Source organism: Lithobates pipiens, unplaced genomic scaffold (genome assembly GCF_037356315.1).
Source record: "Lithobates pipiens isolate NorthernLeopardFrog02 unplaced genomic scaffold, aLitPip1_a1.2 Scaffold_8, whole genome shotgun sequence".
In the NCBI taxonomy this organism is placed as follows: domain Eukaryota; kingdom Metazoa; phylum Chordata; class Amphibia; order Anura; family Ranidae; genus Lithobates; species Lithobates pipiens.
The window spans coordinates 215,050,091-215,072,780 of record NW_027507903.1 but is presented as its reverse complement, the minus strand read 5'-3'; the positions used below and the strand labels follow the sequence as shown (position 1 = coordinate 215,072,780).

General features: G+C 44.1%; 1 protein-coding gene across 1 annotated transcript in view; it reads left to right on the top strand.

Annotated features, from left to right (window-relative positions):
* LOC143960154 (uncharacterized) overlaps positions 1–11,075 on the top strand; it is a 226,091-nt gene extending 215,016 nt beyond the window's left edge. The window contains exon 14 of the mRNA XM_077468464.1: positions 7,924–11,075. Coding sequence (XP_077324590.1) covers positions 7,924–8,011 — 88 coding nt within the window. The 3' untranslated portion in view covers positions 8,012–11,075. The remainder of the gene's footprint in view (positions 1–7,923) is intronic.
* The last annotated feature ends 11,615 nt before the right edge of the window (positions 11,076–22,690 follow it).

Genomic DNA, 22,690 nt, shown 5'->3' with positions numbered 1-22,690 from the left:
CATGTGCAAGGTGGCCCACAGGGGACTCCCTTCAGCCGGCACTTGGTGGTGGGGGCCTCATTTTTCGGTGCCAGTGCAAAGCTGCCTGCAGGGGGCTCCACTCACCCAACAAGCAGCTGTGGGGGTCCCGCTTTTTGGGCCATCCGGACAGCCGGGAGTTAGTGGCCAGTGCTAGGCTGCCTGCAGGGGGGCTCCAGTCTTGGCAGTAGTCGGCAGTGGGAGGACCCGCTCCTCGGGCCATTCAGAGGGGTGTTTACTATCGCACACATGCATGTTACCATGCAGTGCATGCCCAAGATCTGTTATTACTCACAATATTTCTACCCCACGCGTACCCTGTACCCGGCGCTATTTTCTTTGCTATAAAGTGGGGGATGTTTGGGACGGGGGGGTTATTTGCTCCACAGTTGGCATCAGAAGGGCCCCTAAGCTACCAGTCTCATCATAGTCTGTCTCCCTGTTTTATTGCTGACTGGTTTGTTGTTTTCATACAGTTGCCTTTTATATAGCTGTTCTATGTTGGCCATCCATGTCATATGCTCGTCATATTTCTGTGATTTTTCTTTAGGACTCTGTTGGGAGCGTGTGCTCTTGGGTTGGTTAAAGGGAAGTTTTCTAATAAACTGCGTTTAATTTAGGATTTGTCTGCCCCTCATTGTTCTACAATACCTAGCTTAAACTCCTTAATTCTGTCAGAAGAGTTTTCATAAAAATATGCATCTGTGGATCAGGCAATCAAACAAATCATCAGGGTTGGAGAGGGAGCTTGGCTGTCCAAGGCTGATATAAAGGATGCGTTTAAACTCCTTCCGATCATGCCATCACTCTGGCAGTGGCATGGGGTGAAGGAGGGGGCTGTATTATTTTGCTACCAAGCTCACTTTTGGTTCTAAAAGCAGCCCCTGGCTGTTTGATACTTTTGCGCAAACGCTCAGTTGGATTCTTACACATGTGGAAAACTGTCATGAAGTCATTCACTATTTGGATGATTTTCTCCTCATAGAGAGTTCTAAGCAAGCCCCTGAAGTCTCAGGCTTTCAGGCATTTGGCTGACTAATGTTGTTACGTTTACTTCAAATAAATCTGTTTGCTGATTTATCCTACTGTCTTTATTTTTAGGCATACTGACCACGTGACTATTGGCTCACTCCAGGTCACTTCTTATGTTTTCCTTTATTATGTTTCTTACTCAATCTTTCATAAAGACTCCAAGTACAAATGAGACGGCTGGACACAGGTTAGCCTGAATTTGTAGGAGGAGTGGGGCTGCACTTAAACCCGTACTCCTCCTCCTTTCTCCTGTCAGCCTTCCCTCTCATATCCCACCCACCTGGTCCCCTTTTTTTCTTATCTTTACCTTTTCATTTCATATTTGAGTATGACCCCTGTAGGCTTACTGACCATGTGACTATTGGCACACCCCAGGTCACTTCTTATTTTTTCCTTTATTACGTTTCTTACTTGAACTTTCATAAAGACTCCAAGTACAAATATATATATTTTTCCCTGTGAGGGAAACCTTTTTTTTTTTTTGGACTTTCTTTTAATAAAAATTGGCAAACAAAGCCCTTAAAAATAAGAACCCATGAGTGGCGGAGTCCTTCAAGCTCTACATTTGATGCTAATCCTTTACATGTGGTGGAGAAGTGCTGTGGGCACAATCTGAGATCTGTTATATGAACTGTGTTTTGGTGCATGAGACTGCATAATCTGTGTGCAGGTGAGGAGAATCTGCAAGTGAAAGTGTGCTGTTTGAAAGTCTTAAAGAAGACAGCATGCAAAATGTTCTGGTGTTAAAAGGAACTGTGTTAAAAAGTGTTGTGTGCCTGACTGCAGAGATGGGGTGGTCAAAACGCAAAAAGATGAGAGACAGAACCCTGTGGCTGGAGGAGTTGGCCCCAAGATGCACTTGGCCGCACTGGAGCAAAGGGAAAAGGAAAGCAGATGGGCAAAGAGTGAGCAGATGGGTGCGGTTGCCCATGGCAACAAAGCAAAAATCCGTACAGCTGACTTCATATGGCCTATGCTGCCTTCTGAACATGTTGAAGACTTTTTGGATGATTTCGTGATGATTGCTTCCTCCAGAGGATGGCCCAAAAGTCGCTGGGTTGAGTTGGTGCAACCTTTTCTGATGGAAGAGTACCAAGAGGTGTACCGTGGGATGTATCATAACCGAACTGACTACGATAATTTCCTAAAAGCAATCCAATCTAGAAAGCGCTGGAAAAGATCGGAAAAAGTCTGTTTGCAGAAAGGAGGAGCTACAACAGAGATGTGGCTCAAATTATGAGTAAAAAGAGGTTTGTGCAAAAGTGTCTGCTGTTACCCCTGGCAACAGGAAATCTGTTTGGCCTACAGGGGATGTTGGAAAATCCAAGAAGGATGCAATGTTGCCCTGTGTCCATGTGGGGGCATTAGCTTGTGAAAGTACAGCAAAGAGGGGACAACACCCTCAATTGAAGCTTTCAACTCCAGCCAAATGGAATGGTAAGACTGTTGTAGTTACAAATGTGCGAGAGACTGGTTATGAGACTATTCCCTGTGCAGTGGGAATAAGTCCAGTGGAAAAATAGCTTTCAGAGACTTGCTGCAAGTGAATACCTTTTGTAGTAGCAAAGGCCAGTTTGAAGCTGAACCTGCAGCAAGCTTGAGGACTGTTAAAGACTTCAAGCAGTGTACTGTGTAGCAGGAAGACAAGTGGTAAAAATGTGATTGCATCCAGAAATGTCAGGGGTGACTACTGAGAAATATGTACCATTGCCCCTGGCAACCAAGGCAGGTGTAGCAGAGGTGTTCCTGGAGACCGTCCAGGAGCTCATGGTGTCTGAGCTCAGGGTTTCCCAGGACAACTGTGTCACCGCCCCGACTGACAAGTGTGTTTCACATGAGGTGAAAAGCAATGTACTAAATATCCTACAATCTCAAACTGCTAGTGTGCCCCAGACAACAGTGGTGCCACTCTAATGGATAAGAGGGTACTTGACCTTGTGTCAAATGGTAAAACTAAAATATCGGAAATTACTTGTGGTGATAATGGGTTACTGCGGTCTGTCACTGCTGACAGCAAAAGGCTTCATGAGTTTAATGAAGCGCCACCCGAGCAAGGTGGTGAAGTTATGGTATTGCAGCCTGCTGTGTTTAAAAATGTTTTCCACAAGTCAGTTTAAACAAAAGTGATATGTGCAATGTGCCTGATGTGGAGCCACTCTGTCCTGTGTCTCCTTTGGCAGTTGGAGCAGTACTGCGTAGTACCTCTGATGGGAGCCCAGAGAAAGTAGACTGGGACAGATGGGCAACAAGTCTGTTGGCTTTATCGGAAGAAATCTCACTGTGTAACAATGGAGCGGACACCATTTCTGCTGTGCTAAATGGAAGGACTACAGAGCAGCTTCTGGACCAGGGCTCACTTGCTGCTGTTGCAGAGGATATTCCTCAGGAGATGGAAGGGCCAAAAGAGATTGAGCACATAGCAGAGGTTGTGGCTACAACCCTTAAAGGAGTTATTGGCGTGGTATACCAAACTAATGTTTTCCATAGAGAAGACCTGGAACAGATCACTGACACTGAGCCTGAGAGTTTTGTGGTGACTCCCACACATGGCTGTGCTCTAGGAGAGCACCAGGTTATTGCGTTGAAAACCTCCAGCAGGGAGGAAGCCCCTTTAAGAAGCACCATCTCTAAGGCATCAGTAAACGAGTCTTTCCATGTCCCAAGGAACATTAAGGACCCCAGGAAGGTCTTGAGTGTAGAATTACAGTGCCTTTTTATGACCGATTTGCTGAGAGAAATGTTAGAATGTTGGAGTGTACAGATGGTGTATATCCTGCCGTCCTCTCCTGCGTTTGGAGAACTTGGACCATGGGGTATGCATAAATGGAGCTGGATATTACAGGCTGTACTATCGCAATCTCTGCAATTTTGGAAGCATGTAATGCAATTGTTGTTATTATGGAAAATTGTCTCACAGTGTGCTGGATTTGCGTCATACAGAGGATGTGTAAGAGAGGCACTCTGGAGTACTGTTGGACAGGACAGAAATCTGGGCGGAAGTGCCAGAGGGCACACGTACATGTGATGTGTTTGGGGCCATCAATCCAAAGGTGAAATTGGATAGTGAGGATCAGGTATCGGAACAGTTGCCGGAGGAGCATCATGTGGCAGTGGGGTTGGTGGTTAGTGGCCTTGCCATGGTAGACAACCACTCCACTCTGTGCGATTCCCCTCCAGACACTGGAGAAAAGAGTTTGGATAAATGTGGCGATACTTCGGACAATGAGGAAAAGTGCAACACACTGATAAATGTTTTGGTTACCATGGGTAACAACAAAGGGAAGACCTGATGGTCAAGGTCACATGGTTGCTCTTAACCACTTACAGACCAAAGACCAGACCACTTTTTGCGATTTGGCACTGCGTCGCTTTAACTGACAATTGCGCAGTCGTGCAACGTGGCTCCCAAACAAAATTGATGTCCTTTTTTTCCCCACAAATAGAGCTTTCTTTTGGTGGTATTTGATCACCCCTGCGGTTTTTATTTTTTGCGCTATAAACAAAAATAGAGCGACAATTTTGAAAAAAACGCATTATTTTTTACTTTTTGTTATAATAAATATCCCCCAAAAATATATAAAAAAAACATTTTTTTTCCCTCAGTTTAGGCCGATACGTATTCTTCTACATATTTTTGGTAAAAAAAGTCGCAATAAGTGATTGATTGGTTTGCGCAAAAGTTATAGCATTTACAAAATAGGGATAGTTTTAGAGCATTTTTATTAATAATTTTTTATTATTTTTTTTTTACTAGTAATGGCGGCAATTAGCGATTTTTATTGTGACTGCGACATTGTGGGGGACCCATCGGACATTTTTGGGACCATTGTCATTTATACAGTAATCACTGCTATATAAATGCAGTGATTCCTGTGTAAATGACACTGGCAGTGAAGGGGTTAACCAGTGGGTGGCAGTGTAGGGGTTAAGTGTTCCTAGGGGTGTGTTACTAACTGTGGGGGGGTTGGGCTTTCATTTAGTGAACACTGATCTCTGCTCCAATCACATGGAGCAGAGATCAGGGTCACTAGTTGCTAGGCAGAATGGAGAAATGCTGTTTACACGGCATTTCCTCCATTCAGCCGTCCCGTGAGACGATCGCGGGTATCCCCCGCGGCGATCGAGTCCGCGGGTCCCGCGACCGGACTCACGGGGGTCCCGACCAGCGCGGGAGCGCGCCGCCGGCGGCGCGCTCCCGATGGCAGGGCGGCATTGAAGATTGGACGTACCTGTACGCCAATATGCCTGCCCGTGCCATTCTGGCGACGTACATTGGCGTTCGCTGGGCGGGAACTAGAAAATGCAGGAAGGAAAGATATGACAGACACAGAAGATGGAATAGGTGCAGTAGATTTGGGCCCCCTACAGGTTCAGGGGTGTAATTCTGGGAAGGATTTCCAGAGGTCCAGGAACCTCCCAAGCTGCAAGAGTAAAAAGGTATGAGGACGCTGGCCCAAATCTTAACAAGGTGTCATTAAAAGAGTTTAATTCCCAAATAAAAGTGCCCACACTTATGGCTAAAAAGGTGTTTCAAAATGTGTCCACTTTAGAAGGGAAGAGAAAAAGGTCGAGAAACAACATACAAGTCCTTGGCAAGTCCCTTAGGCTGCTTTCACACTGGGGCGGTATTCAGGCGTTACAGCGCTAAAAATAGCGCCTGTGTAACGGCTGAAAAAAAACGGCCCCTTTAACTCCAGTGTGAAAGCCGGAGGGCTTTCACACTGGAGCGATGCGCTGGCAGGACGGTGAAAAAAGTCCTGCTAGCCGCATCTTCGCAGCGGTGAAGGAGCGGTGTATTCACCGCTCCTAAACCGCTCCTACCCATTGAAATCAATGGGACACCGCGGCAATACCGCCGGCAAAGCGCCGCTACAGCGGCGCTTTGCGGGCGGGTTTAACCCCTTTTCGGCCGCTAGCGGGGGTTAAAATCACTCCGCTAGCGCCCGCACACCGCCGCTAAAACGACGGTAAAGCGCCGCTAAAAATAGCGGCACTTTACCGCCGAAGCCGCTCCCGCTGCAGTGTGAAAGCAGCCTAAGTGTAAGCCCTTGTACACACGGTCGGAGAATCCGTCGGAATGTGTCCTATCGGACCGTGTTGTTGGATAATCCGACTGTGTGTGGTATGCATCGGACTGATTCCGTCGGAATATCCGTCGGACTCAATTTTCCAACTTGTTGGAAATATTTTCCAACAAACTGGTCCGATAGGACATACTCCGATCATGTGTAGAGAATTTTGATCGGACAAAGTGCCACGCATGCTCAGATCAAATTCCTACATCAAAGCTATTGGCTACTAGCCTGAACGTAGTCCCATCGTAACTAAATTACGTCATCACGTTCTGAAAGATCGGATTTTTCGACAACTTTGTCCGACCGTGTGTATGCAACAGTTTCGGACAAGATGCGACGGACAAAATCCGACAGACAAAATCCGACGAATTTGGTTGTCGAAATCTCCGACCGGCTGTACAGGGGCTTAAAGTGTTGAAGGTGTGTCCCCAAGAAAAATGGGCAGATGGCGTTTTTGGAAGCGCACCTGTAAAAAGTCACTGGGGTGTCTTTGTAGTACCCAAGTCAGTGTAGCAGGGGGACATAGGGAAAGTCTGGGTTTGGCCCTTGTTGGTGGTAACTAGCACAAAGGTGCCATTTTCAAGAGGTTTGGCTGGTGTGTTACGCTCCCTCTGGGGTCGAAACAGGGGGGGGATATGTGGCAGAGCGTTGCCCTGCCAGGGTCTAGAAGGAGGATGTGACCCAGAATTCTCAACCAGACGGGTTGAGGGGCTCCAGGGAGCAAGTATCATGAAGAGGAAACTGGCCTTTCAGTTTCCTCAGAGTTTTGTAAAGTCCACTTTGGGACCTGGAGCTCAGGAATTTCTGAGAGATCCGGGTTGGATGAAATCCCTAGTCCTGGGTCCTGATTTTGAGAACAGCCAGCATACTGATTGGTCAGGTGTGTGCTGCGCTTTTAGTAGTAACTTAACCATGGTTCTGGGCTCCACCCCAGCAGAAAGGAAGTCTGAGTACCAGGAGTCAGGAGGGCTCCAGGAAGGAGCCAGTGCAGCAAGAGGCTGTTAGCTGTGTGCACCAAGGTGGTCAGTGAAACAGTCTGTATGAGACAGACAAGGGCCTGGAGGGTAAGGCCAGAGCTGCAGTGCTGCAAGTGAGAGCCAACTAGGTTGAATTTAATTTTGTTGATGAAAGGGAATGCTGAAACCCCTGTGAGGGAAACCTATCTTTGTTGGACTTTCTTTTAATAAAAATGGGCAAACAAAGCCCTTAAAAAGAAGAACCAGCGAGTGGCCAAGTCCTTCAAGCTCTACATTTGATGCTAATTCTTTACTAATATATATATATATATATATATATACACATACACACACACTCTACTATGTGTGCATGCATGTTGTCCAGTCATTTGCTTCTAATACATACTTTACTGTTTTTTTTCTGTAGTGTTTATGTGTTCAGGACATTTACGCTAGTCATATAAAATGCCTATAAATTTCCATGTGTTTGATCCCTAAAAGTATTTACCCCTCAGAGATTTCATGTTTTATTGTTAAATGTGGGCTTTATTTTGTATTTTTGACTTGGATTAACAGAAAGGACGTTTTCGTGTCAATTCAAAAACAAATATCTGCAAAGTGATTTAGATGAAATACAATTAAAAACTAAAAAGAAATAAGCAACTGCGTATATATATATATATTTTTTTTTTTTTTTTGTGCAAATTGTATATAAATATGGGTTTGCTTTGGAGTTCTGGTCTGCTTCAAGTTATATCACTTTATACTGTATGTGTTGACTGTGTCTTTAAAATTGGACATACAGAATGCCTTTTAATGCTTATTTTCTTTCACTTTCTTAGGCCATGGAAGGGAGACAAGCTTCCAATCAATGAAGAAGCAAGAAAAAATAGTCAGCAAAAAAACAAAACATTTGCTTCAATGAAATAGATCTTGTGAAAACTTCCATCTTATAATGTGGTCAGTGCTCCCCATAGCACTACTCTATAATTCCAGGCCACATACATGTCAATGGAAGTTCAGTTATTTTAGATATTCCTCAAATGCATATATAGCTTACATATGAAGGGGGTATAAGTAATTATACAGAATATTTTGGCACATGTGTTTTAAGATGTCAGATTTTGCAACTTTCAGTGCAGGGTCCAGTTTTCAACAGCAAGGGCACAACTACAGCCATAGAAACCCAGGCAACTGCCATGGGGTCCAGGGACAGAGAAGAGCCTGAAATAGCAATTTCCTGAAAAAGGACTGTTAAAAAAAACAAAAACAAAAAAACATGCTCAGTGAATAACTGCTCTGATTGCTGGCTCGGGGACAGAGCAGCATGACATACATACACTATATTATCAAAGGTATTGTGACACCCACCTTTACACGCACAGGAACATTAATGAAATCCCAGTCTTGGTCTATAGGGTTCAATATTAAGTTGGCCCACTCTTCGCAGCTGTAACAGGTTCAGCTCTTCTGGGAAAGTTTCAGAGTGTGTCTTTGGGAATGTTTGACCATTCTTCCAGAAGCACATTTGTGAGGTCAGGCACTGATGGACAAGGAGGCCTGGCTCGCAGTCTACACTCTAATTTATCCCAAAGGTGTTCTATTGGGTTGAGGTCAGGACTCTGTGTAGGCCAGTCTAGTTCCTCCATCCCAAACTCGCTCATCCATGTCTTTATGGAGCTTGCTTTGTGCACTGGTCCAGATAATTTGGTGGAGGGAGGATTATGGTGTGGGGTTGTTTTTCAGGAGTTGGGCTTGGCCTCTTACTTCCAGTGAAGGGAACTCCTAAGGTGACAGCATACCAAGACATTTTGGACAATTTTCTGCTCCCAACTTTGTGGAAACAGTTTGAATTTGGCCCTTCCTGTTACAACATGACTGTTTGGCAGTGCTTCTGGAAGAATGGTCAATACCATTCCCATAGACACACTCCTAAACCTTGTGGACAGTCTTCCCAGAAGAGTTGAAGCTGTTATAGCTGCAAAGGGTAGGCCAACGCAATTTTGAACCCTATGGACTAAGCCCTTGTACACATGGTCCGAAATTCCGACGGAAAATGCCCAATCGGACCGTGTTGTCGGATAATCCGACCGTGTGTGAGCTCCATCGGACTTTTTCCGTCAGAATGTCCGACCAACAAAGTTTGAGAGCTGGATATAAAATTTTCCGACAACATGATCCAATCGGACTTTGTTTGATCGTTTGTAGAGAATTCCGATCGGACAAAGTGCCATGCATGCTCAGGTCAAATTACGAGACCAAAGCTATAGGCTATTAGCCTGAACGTAGTCCCGTCGTAAACGAACGCCATTATGTTCTGAACGATCTGATTTTCCGACAACTTTGTCCAACTGTGTGTATGCAACACCAGTTTCGGACAAAATCCTTTGGAAGAAATCGACAGATTTTGTGGTCGGAATGTCCGACCGCGTGTACAAGGGATAAGACTAGGATGCTATTAAAATTCATGTGCATGGAAAGGCAGGCCACCCAGTATTTTTGGTAATATAGTGTATCTGCACAATGATCTGGCCAAGTGAGCTAGCTTGGTTCTGACTGCCCATATAGCAGAAGCTTTTCTTCTACACAGCACAGGAGCAACTCATGAGATGTAAGTTAAGGCTGGCCATACATACACAGAACGACTTTTCAACCTGTGGTTGCAGGAATTAAATTTCCTTGGTTCCCCCTTCCACACAGACAGCCCTTCGTGCTGGGTCATTGTCTTCTCCCGGCGGGGGGAACAACCCCTGTCGTGACAATACAGTGATTATTGGTAGCAGGTGTAGCAGCTAGCGATAATGGCCGGTAAAACCCAGCATGCTGGTTGTACCCAAGTTGATCAATCAGCTTGGTACATTCAGCCTGCCCATAAACGGTTTGAATCTTGCCTGGTTAATGCTGAGATTCGAACTGTGTATGGCCTGAATTCCATTACAGTGGCCACTAGTGATACAGATAGGAGTGCATTGTACGCCACTCATCACTGACTACCCATGTTAAGGAAGTGTTAAAATAAAAGGCACATTATACTTCTGACTACTAAAGTTACACATGTATAATAGGTACAGCATTATATACTGTATATCTTAAAAGGGCCCCATTAAAATTTGGTATAAACCCAGGGGAGAGGGGGGGTGAGTGATGAAGCGAATCTCCCTTTTATTTTCTTGTCTTGCTTCTTACCCTTCTCCCCTTAAAAACATATATGTATTTGTCGTTTTTCTTTCCTTTCCATACTTCAATACTTTTGTTTGGCCTGATCATAACACTATGCAAATCTCTTCTTCTTGTCTACCTGACTAACCATCAGGGCTGGTGCAAAGATTTTCGACACCCTAGGCGAAACCTAATTTTGCCAAACTCATTGGCTCCACCGCCTTTGCCCTGCCCATGTGACAGGAGGCAGTGCTATACAGGAAGCATTGGCTCTGCTTCCTCTAGCCCTGGGGCTCCAGTGCTGTGATGCGCTTCTAATTACACCACCGGTCGGACGGAGCAGCTTCCCGTGACTGAGTTAGTTACATGCTGCAGCCTGCAGAGTATGCAGATGTGGAGGAAAATCAGCAGCCGAGCGCCCCCTAGGCAGCAGTGCACCCTAGGCGGCTGCCTAGTTTGCCTAGTGGTAGCACCGGCCCTGCTAACCATAACCCTATTACACTTCCTGTACATCATATAATGTCAAAGATATTTGTATATTCACCTGTACCATCATTGTAAGGGTCTGTTCACACAGGGGCAACTCAGATCCGACTTCAGGTCGCCCCTAGCCACCTCAGGTTGGACAACATTTAAAAATCAATGTAAGTGAATGAGAGCCGTCTTAATGTACACTACTGAAGTCGCTCCGACTTCAGAAAAGGTTCCTGTACTACTTCAATCCGACTTGTAGGCGACCGGTAACCATTGATTTCAATGGCGGTCGCCTCCAAGTCCGATCTCCATCTATACGGAGGCGACTCTGACAGAATTATCAGCTCTCAAGAGGGAACTCCACGCCAAATTTATGAAAAAAAAATTGGCGTGGGTTCCCCCTCCGAGAGCATACCAGGCCCTTAGGTCTGGTATGGATTTTAAAGGGAACCCCTTACGCCAAAAAAACGGCGTAGGGGTCACCCCAGATCCATACCAGACCTTTATCCGAGCACGCTACCCAGCCGGCCAGGACAGGGAGTGGGGACGAGCGAGCGCCCCCCCCTTCTGAGCCATACCAGGCCGCGCGCCCTCAACATGGGGGGTGCCTTGCGCGGCCCCCCCACCCCAAAGCACCTTGTCCCCATGTTGATGAGGACAAGGGCCTCTTCCCGACAACCCTGGCCGTTGGTTGTCGGCGTCTGCGGGCGGGGGGCTTATTGGAATCCGGGAGCCCCCTTTAATAAGGGGGCCCCTGGATCCCGGCCCCCCACCCTATGTGAATGATTATGGGGTACAATGTACCCCTACGCATTCACCTGTGAAAAAAAAGTACAAAAAAAACACAACATAGGGTTAAAATAGTTTATTGCACAGCTCCGGGGGTCTTCCGTCTTCGGGGGTCTTCTCGCCGGACTCCTCCGCTATCTTCTGCTAGCTCTTTTACTAGCGGAGGAGCCCGGCATTCTTCTTCGCCGCCGCTCTCTTCTTCCGACTTTGGGGGTCTTGTCCCCCTCTTTGGTTCTTCTTGCCGCACCACCACGCTTTCTTCTAGCTCTTTTACAGGCGGTGGCCCAGTCTTCTGTCGCCGCCGCCTTCTGTTCTTCTCTTCTGGAGATGTTGCCTCGCCGCTGTCTCCGCTGACTATGACAGAACACGCGGCATGCGGCGACTTATATAGGGACATCACCGGATGATGTATCCGCCCATTATGATGTCACAGTCCCATCCCAGAGGCTGCTGGGACTGTGACATCATAATGGGCGGGGACATCATCCGGTGATGCCCCTATATAAGACGCCGCGCGTTCTGTCATAGTCAGCGGAGACAGCGGTGAGGCAACATCTCCAGAAGAGAAGAACAGAAGACACCGGCGGCGCCGGCAAGAAGAACCGAAGAGGGGGACAAGACCCCCGAAGTCGGAAGAAGAGAGCGGCGGCGAAGAAGAATGCCGGGCTCATCCGCTAGTAAAAGAGCTAGCAGAAGATAGCGGAGGAGTCCAGCGAGAAGACCCCCGAAGACGGAAGACCCCCAGAGCTGTGCAATAAACTATTTTAACCCTGTATTGTGTTTTTTTTGTACTTTTTTTTCACAGGTGAATGGGTGGGGGTACATTGTACCCCATACTCATTCACATAGGTTGGGGGGGCCCCCTTATTAAAGGGGGATCCCGGATTCCGATAAGCCCCCCGCCCGCAGACCCCCGACAACCAACGGCCAGGGTTGTCGGGAAGAGGCCCTTGTCCTCATCAACATGGGGAAAGGTGCTTTGGGGTGGGCGGCCTGGTACGGCTCAGGAGGGGGGTGCTCGCTCGTCCCCACCCCCTTTCCTGGCCGGCCGGGTAGCGGCCTCGGATAAGGGTCTGGTATGGATCTGGGGGGGACCCCCACGCCGTTTTTCGGCATAGGGGGTTCCCCTTAAAATCCATACCAGACCTAAGGGCCTGGTATGCTCTTGGAGGGGGAACCCACGCCAAATTTTTTTTTCATAAATTTGACGTGGAGTTTCCCCTTGAGAGCTCATTTTCTGATTGGCTGCGGCAAAAGTCGCCTTGCCTGGGGCGACTTAAAGTCGTGTTGTAAGTCGCCCCAAGTCGTGTTCAGGTCGTGTCCAAGTTGCCTCCAAAAGTCGTGTTGAAAGTCGTGTTGCCCCTGTGTGAACGGACCCTAACAGTTTTTTATACCTTGATCTTTTCCATAATAAAAATCGTTTGTAAACAAAAAATTTGGTATAAACCCTGTGATTTCTAACTGTGCCCCTGGTAACTGATGTGTTTTTTTATAAACAAGTAACAAGATTGGCATTATTCTACATATATATTTCCCCACCCCCTCTAAACAGCGTAAAGGGATGAATCTCATGGTGCCAGCTATTGTATTCTGACAACCTGGAGCCGCCAGAATCTCTAAACTGCGATTGCAGCTGATTGGCTCCTTCAATTTCTAAATCAAAGATTTTCTAGCTGAATGGAGGCAGCAGGGGCATCCCCAGTGGTTGTAAACCCTCACATACATGTCTCAAAACATTTGAATATAATCAAAAAGTTAACCACTTCAGCCCCGGAAGGATTTGCCCCCTTAATGACCAGGCAATTTTTTGACGATTGTGCGGTCGTGCGATGCTGTACCCAAACAAAATTTAGGTAATTGTTTTCCCCACAAATAGAGCTTTCTTTTGGTGGTATTTGATCACCTCTGCGGTTTTTTTTTTTGCGCTATAAACAAACAAAGAGCGTAAATTTTGAAACTTTTTTTTAACTTTTTCTATAATACATATCCCAAAAAAATACTAAAAAACAAATGTATTCATCAGTTTAGGCCTACCCTGTTTCCCCGAAAATAAGACCTAGCGTGATTGTTGGTGATGGCTGCAATATAAGCCCTAACCCCCAAATAAGCCCTACCCTGAAAATAAGACCTACTAGAGCTTATTTGGGGAGTAAGGCTTATATTGCAGCTATCACTGACAATCACGCTAGGTCTTATTTTTGGGGAAACGGGGTATATATATAGTCTGGTAAAAAAAAATCGCAATAGGTGTATATTGATTGGTTTGCGCAAAACGTATCCCTCTACAAGCTATGGGATAGATTTAGGGACTTTTTTTTATTGTTTTTACTAGTAATGGTGGCGATCTGCGATTTTTAGCAAGACTGCGACATTGCGGTGGACAAATCTGACCCCAAATGGCACTTTTTGGGGACCAATGACATTATTACATTGATCAGTGCTATAAAAATGCATTGTTCAATGTAAAAATTAACTAATTTAATTAAGGGAAAGGGTTAACACTAGGGCCCATGGGCTTGCTCCCACAGCGTGCTTGCCCGCTGCTGCTCCTGTGCGAGACCCGCCGTACAGCTACGACGATTTGCGCTGAAGAGCTGACCTGCCGCCATATAACGACGGTGGCTGGTCGGCAAGTGGTTAATTTATTTTAGTAATTTAATTCAAAAAGTGAAGCTCATATATAATATAGATTCATTACACACAGAGTGAAATATTTCAAGCATTTCTTTCTTTTAAAGAGGACGTAAAGGCACAAAAAAAAAAATGCAACCTGTAAGGCAAAGGCATAATGAGCTAGTATGCATAGCATACTAGCTCATTATGAATAACTTACCTGAGAACGAAGCCCCCGAAGCGGTCCTCCGTCTTCATGTTCGCCGCTGCCATGTATCCCGGAGTGACTTCCGGGTCTCACTGCTCACGCTGTGATTCGCCGGAGCCACGATGACATCACTCCCGCGCATGCGCAAGGGAGCCAACACGAGCGGCATATCGCCGCGATCTGCGGCCTGCCCAGTGCGCCTGCGCGCCGCTGTCTGCAGCGCATGCACCGTAGACAACGGTGGCTGTCTTTTTGTAAATATCTCCTAAACTGTATAGGTTTAGGAGATATTTCTTGGACCTACAGGTAAGCCTTAATCTAGGCTTAACTGTAGGTCAAAGTGGTTTGTAAGGGTTTACAACCACTTTAATGTTGATGATTTTGGCTTACAGCTAGTGAAAACCCAAAATTCCCTATCTCAGAAAATTTGAATATTACATAACACCAATAAAAAAAAAAGTATTTTTAATACAGGAATGTTGTCTTAATGAAAAGTCTGTCCATGTACAGTATAATATGCACTCAATACTTGGTCGGGGTTCCTTTTGCATGAATTACTGCATCAATGTGGCATGGCATGGAGGCGATAAGCCTATGGCACTGTTGAGGTGTTATGGAAGCTCAAGTTTCCCTTGATAGCTGCCTTCAGCTTGTTTGCAGCCAGTGACAGCTGATCGTGTGATGTAAACAGAGCCGGTAATCTGTAATTTTTTTTCTCCTTGTGCTGGTAGTGTGAGGAGAAAAAAAAAGCAGATCGTGGACGGCTGTGTGGGGGACCTCAGTCCCAATTGTACAGAGCCTCTGCAGAGGCTTCTGCACCGCCTATCAGTGCCCACAGTGTCACCTATCAGTGCCACCTATAAATACCAGCAATCAGTGCCTCATCACCAGTGCTGCCTATCAATACCACCTACCAGTGACATCTATCAATGCCCATCAGTGACATCTATCAATGCCCATCAGTGACACCCATCAGGATCCATCAGTGCCATCTTATCTGTGCCTATCAGTGCAGCCCATCAGTGCCCATCTGTGCAGCCTCATCAGTGAATATCAATGAAGGAGAAAAAATTACCGTTTGCAAAATTTTATAACAAACTATGAAACATGTTTTGTTTTTTTGTTTTTTGTTTGTATAGAAAAAAATAAAAACCCAAGTGGTAATTAAATACCACCAAAAGAAAGCTCAATTTGTGTGAAAAAAAATGATAAAAATGTACAGTGTAGCATGACCGCGCAATTGTCATTCAAAATGTAACAGCACTGAATGCTAAAAATTGGGATAGGCAGGAAGGGGGTTTAAGTGCCCAGTAAGCAAGAGGTTAATACATAAGATATGGCCTACTATTCAAAAAGACATTGAATATGAGCGATACACCCAATATATGCCTATATGGAACCATTTGCAATTACCCATAGTTATATAGTTTGTGAATGTAAATATTGACAGGGAAAAGGGGAAGTAAGGAAGAAAAATAAAAAAAAAGGAATAAAAGAACCTTCACATAAAAGACCTCAGAAGAAAAAATGTGGGTTCAGTTGGACTTTTTAGGCATGAAGAAAGTTGTGAACACAACCAATATATTCAAAAAAGAATTATTTCTATTTATTTAAAAAAAAAGAAAGACAATTTAAAAAAAAAAAAACAGGGAAAAGTTCAATTTCCTTTTTACACAAAAAAGGGAAAAGTTTCCTCCTTAAAACTACACATTTAAGACCTAATTGACATCCTATCAAACATAGTAAGATCCATTTCAAATTTCCAAAAAGGAAAGAAAGAAACAAAATATATATCTATACAAATATAGGATCAAGGATATCAATCATACAGTCAGCGAATACATATATTTTTGGTGCTCTACATGTTTCGCGTCTACGATGACGCTTCCTCAGGAGCTGATAATAGTGTTCTAAATTATTCCTTCATAAAGTGTGTCCCAAATAGGGAGATCACCGTTTCCAAAGGAGATTGGGGAAGTTGGTACGATTGATTACACAGAACTCATAAAGTTTAAAATGGCGGCCATCTTTTACACACAAAAAACAATATGATAGGGGTGAATGGGCCGAATAGTCTGCCTCTTTGATTCCCCCTTTACTTTCCTTCTTTACCCAGTGGGAATTTGATCCGTTTTTTGCAACCTGAGCTCAGGGGATACTAAACAGTATCCATCACGGATCTACTTGTGTTCACTTACGCCTCAAGAATTTTTACTAAACACTGAAGATTTAAACTTTATGAGTTCTGTGTAATCAATCGTACCAACTTCCCCAATTTCCTTTGGAAACGGTGATCTCCCTATTTGGGACACACTTTATGAAGGAATAATTTAGAACACTATTATCAGCTCCTGAGGAAGCGTCATCGTAGACGCGAAACATGTAGAGCACCAAAAATATATCTATTCGCTGACTGTATGATTGATATCCTTGATCCTATATTTGTATAGATATATATTTTGTTTCTTTCTTTCCTTTTTGGAAATTTGAAATGGATCTTACTATGTTTGATAGGATGTCAATTAGGTCTTAAATGTGTAGTTTTAAGGAGGAAACTTTTCCCTTTTTTTGTGTAAAAGGGAAATTGAACTTTTCCCTGTTTTTTTTTTTTTAAATTGTCTTTCTTTTTTTTTAAATAAATAGAAATAATTCTTTTTTGAATATATTGGTTGTGTTCACAACTTTCTTCATGCCTAAAAAGTCCAACTGAACCCACATTTTTTCTTCTGAGGTCTTTTATGTGAAGGTTCTTTTATTCCTTTTTTTTTTTTTTTTTTTCTTCCTTACTTCCCCTTTTCCCTGTCAATATTTACATTCACAAAGTGATAACTAGGACGTGGCATTTTGTTTATCAGTGTATCCGCAAGACACCACCCTGTGATAGATACACACTTGTTCAATTTTAAATATCAATAGTTATATAGTTAGTCAGGTTGCAAAAAAGTCCATCTAGTTCAACCACAAAAAAAAATAAAAAAATAAAAAATAAAAATATCATACAATCCCATATACCCAATTCTATACCCACAGTTGATCCAGAGGAAGGAAAACAAAAACCCAGTAGAGCATGATCCAATTTGCTAAAGCAGGGGAAAATATTCCTTCCTGATCTCCCGAGAGGCAATCAGATTTTCCCCAGATCAACTTTACCTATAAATGTTAGTACCCAGTTATATTAGGTACAGTTAAGAAATAATCCAGGCCTTTCTTAAAGCAATCTACTGAGCTGGCCAGAACCACCTCTGCAGGGAGTCTATTCCACATTTTCACAGCTCTTACTGTGAAGAAACCTTTCCGTATTTGGAGATGAAATCTCTTTTCCTCTAGACGTAACGAGTGCCCCCTTGTCCTCTGTGTTGACTGTACAGTGAATAACTCAACACCAAGTTCACTATATGGACCCCTTATATATTTGTACATGTTGATCATATCTCCCCTTAATCTCCTCTTATCAAGAGTGAATAAATTCAGTTCCTCTAATCTTTCCTCATAGCTGAGCTCCTCCATGCCTCTTATCAGTTTGGTTGCCCTTCTCTGCACTTTCTCCAGTTCCCCGATATCATTTTTGAGAACTGGTGCCCAAAACTGAACTGCATATTCCAGATGAGGTCTTACTAATGATTTGAACAGGAGCAAAATTATATCTCTCTCTGGAGTACATACCTCTCTTAATACAAGAAAGAACTTTGCTCTCTTTGGAAACCGCAGCTTGGCATTGCATGCTATTATTGAGCTTATGATCTACCAAAACCCCCACTATGTATCCCCCCCAGTTGTACTCCCCCTAAAATGTATGATGCATGCATATTCTTAGCCCCCAAGTGCATAACTTTACATTACCCAACATTAAACCTCATCTGCCACATAGTTGCCCAATTAGACAGAGCATTGAGGTCAGCTTGTAAATTGGAGACATCCTGTAAGGACGTTATTCCACTGCATATCTTGGTGTCCACTGCAAAGATGGAAATGTTACTTTGGATCCCAGACCCAATATAATTTATAAAGATATTAAAGAGTAAGGGTCCCGGCACTGAACCTTGGGGTACACCACTGATAACCTTAGACCATTCAGAGTAAGAATCATTAACCACTACTCTCTGAATTCTGTCTTTTAGCCAGTTTTCTATCCATTTACAAACAGATATTTCCAAACCTGTAGACTCTACCTTACACATGAGCCGTGTGTGCGGAACAGTATCGAACGCTTTTGCAAAATCCAAGTATACCATGTCCACCGCCACCCCTCTGTCCAAGGTTTCACTTACCTCTTCATAAAAAGAATTCAGGTTTGTCTGACAACTTCTGTCTTTCATGAATCCATGCTGTCTGTTGCTTAAAATATTTTTTCCTGCAAGAACTCATCTATGTGGTCTTTTATTAATCTCTCCAGTATCTTCCCAACTATAGAGGTTAAACTAACAGGTCTATGGTTACTTGGTAAAGACTTTGTTCCCTTTTAAAATATAGGCACCACATTGGCCCTGCGCCAATCCAGTGGTACTATTCCTGTCATTAATGAGTCCCTAAAAATTTGATACAATGGCTTTGAAATGACCTGAGGTTGCAAAGTTTGAAAATTTAGATTTATGAAAGAAGGCTGGAATTCTGCTTCTTTGTCAACTTTTTGTAAATGAGGTTTTGCAACCATTTGATAAACTGGCAGAAAGATATAATTTGCCTATTTTTTTTTATATCTACAACTATGGCATGCTTTGCAGAGTCAAGCAAGGACTTTTTTTATTAAAATACAATCCTTAATCAATTTTAACTCTGGCAGCATCTGCAAAACGCTCTAAATGGACTTATAGGGAGCATATAGTCTTTTCTTCAAACAACAGTTAGAACGAATCCACAAGAGAACAGCTTTGGGCGGTGGTGTAGGGATTTAGAGACACTTATGCCCGTACACACGATCGGACTATCCGGTGGACTGTGACACCATAAGGGACGGGGTTACCATGTGACATCACCCGGTGACCCCGCCCATTGTCCCTATATAAGTCGCCACACAACGCGTCCCTGCCATTGCGGCCAGAGAGAGCGTTGTGTCAACATCGCAAGTAAGAAGAAGAAGGCAGCGGCAACAGAAGACTGAGCCAACTCTAGTAAAAGAGCTAGCAGAAGATAGCGGAGGCCCGGCAGAAGAACCGGAGAGGGGGACAAGACCCCCGAGGAGCTGGACAAGACCCCGAAGTCGGAAGAAGACCCCCCGAAAGGCAACGACGAAGAAGAAAGCCAGGCTCCTCCACTAGTAAATGAGCTAGCAGAAGATAGCGGAGGAGTCGGCGAGAAGACCCCCCAAGACGGAAGAAGAGAAGACCCCCGGAGCTGTCCAATAAATTATTTTAAAAACTTGTGTTGTGGTTTTTTTTACTTACACTTTTTTTCACCAGGTGAATGGGTAGGGGTACATCGTACCCCATACTCATTCACATAGGGTGGGGGGGCCAGTATCTGGGGGCCCCCCCTATTAAAGGGGGCTCCCGGATTCCGATAAGCCCCCCGCCTGCAGACCCTGACAACCAATGGCCAGGGTTGTCGGGAAGAGGCAGTTGTCCTCATCAACATGGGGACAAAGTGGTTTGGGGTGGGGGCCGCAGGGCACCCCCCATGTTGAGGGCACGCGGCCTGGTATGGCTCAGGAGGGGGGCCGTTCGCTCGTCCCCACCCCCTTTCCTGACCAGCCTGGCTGCGTGCTCGGATAAGGGTCTGATATGGACTCTGGGGGGATGCCACGCCATTTTTTCGGTGTAGGGTTTCCCCTTTAAGTCCATACCAGGTGACGGGACTAGCGACGTGTCAATCTCGCCGATGGAGGCGGCGACATTGACTTCCTTCACTAGTCCCGTCTACCTGGAGCCACGTTCAAAATGAACAGACTTTTCTCCATGTGTGAGCAAGTCCGTTCATTTCAAAAGTCCGGCCTCCTGCCATAGTCCGACCGATGTGTGGGCAGGTCCGCTGGCGCGTACGCGGCATTAGCGACAAAGCGTGGGCACAAGCTCTGAAGAATCTATTTGAAATATCCTTATCTTCCTCACAATGTTTAACTCAGCTATTTATTACCAATAGATCCCACTATACCCCTTTAATGTTTTACTTTTGGGGTAAAACAGATACACCAAACTGTCTAAGGTGCACTACTGTTACAAGTACACTTATACATATGCTGTGGCGATATCCTAAACTGTATCACTACTGGGAGGGTGTTTTGGATATTTTAAATTCATTATGTTTCACACAAATTAATTTTGAACCAAAAATAGCTTTGCTAGAGATTATATCGGAAGGCACCCTCCCAGCTGAAATGCATGTGATGTGGCTGAGAACTATGTATATGGCTTGTAAACTTATACTACAAAAATGGATATCAACATATCCACCAATGATAGATCAATGGATTAGGGCAATTAATCTTAATTTAAGACGAGAGGAATTGACACATAAACATAGGAGGAGCTCTAAAAAAAATCATAAAAATTTGGCATTGGTGGCTAATCTCCAACTTTGAACAATCAGTTGAGTGAATTAATGATACTGAAGAAAGCTAATAATGATACAAGAGGGGGATAAGCATAAGTATATATATATATTTCATTAAAGTGGATGTAAACCTGAAAAAGAAAAATAATTAAGGCTTGCACCTTGTAAAGTATAGGATTTCATGTCATCTGTGCCATCTTGTCACAAAGAATTAATCCAGGTCTAAGCAATCCTCTTATCTTTTTTTGAGTGAGATAAAAGCAGACAGAGAAATAGGAGTCTGTCTCTCCCCCTTGCTGTGAGTGACAGGTGATTTATATATCTCCTGCACGAGCCTGAGAGAGGCATTCTGTGTACTTGAGATCCCCTCTTTCTTTCTTCTCCAGCTCTCACAGGATTGGCTGCTCCACACCTCAGCATGATTGGGCATGCTGAAGTCATGTGGTGACTTTTCTGGGTTTTTACTGGATGTTAGTGATCGTAGCAGAAGTTCAGTGTAAGAAATACACAGGAGAAAATGCATGTCGACAAGGGAAGTGTAGAGGTGGGCGGGGAGTTTACTGACATCACAACTGCATCCACCAAGCTCTGGACAACAGACCCACCAACAGAATCTGCAGTTTTTCAGATTTCATAACAGACAGAGGGGGACATTTGACAGGTAAGGATAAATGCAGGAGGCATGTATATCCTTATAGATAACCACTATGGCAGTAGTTTAGAAAGGATGAGAGTGAGTTTACATCCACTTTAAGAAGTATTAATGAGAAGAATGGTCTTGAGTAAAGATGGAAGCGTAGTCTGGTGGGCGCAAATAGGCAATTTAGCAAATGTGCTTTTTTTGGGGAAGATGTGATTGAGTGAGGGTTTGAGGGAAATGTATTATGTGTTTTTTCTTTACTTTTGTATTGCATTTGTTTTATGAAAAAATCAATAAAAAACTATTTGATTGAAGTGCTGTTGAATTTCTTGGTATAGAGCTGTGCTGACTTTGGACCTGATAAAACACAGTGGATCAACACAAGCAGATGACATGTCTCCCCAAATCATCACTGACTGTAAACCTCACACTGGACCTCATGCAACTTGGATTCTGTGCCTCCCCACTGTTCCTCCAGACTCAGGGACATTGATTTCCAATTTAAATGCAAAATTTACATCCGAAAAGAGGACATTGGACCACTGAGCAACTGTCCAGTCCTTTTTCTCCTTAGCCCAGGTAAGATGCTTCTGATGGTCTCTGGTTCAGGATAGGCTGGACATAAGGAATGCGACAGTTGTAGCCCATGTCCTGGATACATCTGTGAGTGGTGGCTCTTGATGCACTGACACCAGCTAGTAGTCCACTCCTTATAATTCTCCCCCAAATTCTTGAATGGCCTTTGCTTCACAATCCTCTCAAGGCTGCGGTTATTCCTGATGCCTGTGCACCTTTTTCTACCACACTTTTTTCCTTACACTCAAACTTCCATTAGTATGCTTGGATACAGCACTCTGTGAACAGCCAGCTTCTTTAGCAATGACCTTTTGTGACTTACTATCCTTGTGGAGGGTGTCAATGACTGTTTTCTGGACAACTGTCGAGTCAGTAGTCTTCTCCATAATTGTGTAACCTACTAAACCAGACCAGAGAGACCATTTAAAGGCTCAGGAAACCTTTACAAATGTTTTGAGTTAATGAGTCTACAATATTGAACCTTTTCACAATATTGTGATTTTCTGAGAAACTGAGTTTTGATTTTTCACTAGCTATAAGCCATTATCATCAAAATTAAAGGAAAAAATGCTTGTAATATATAATTCCGTGTGTAATGAATCTATATAATATAAGCTTTACTGAAATAAATTAACTTTTTGATGATATTCAGTTTTTTTTAGAT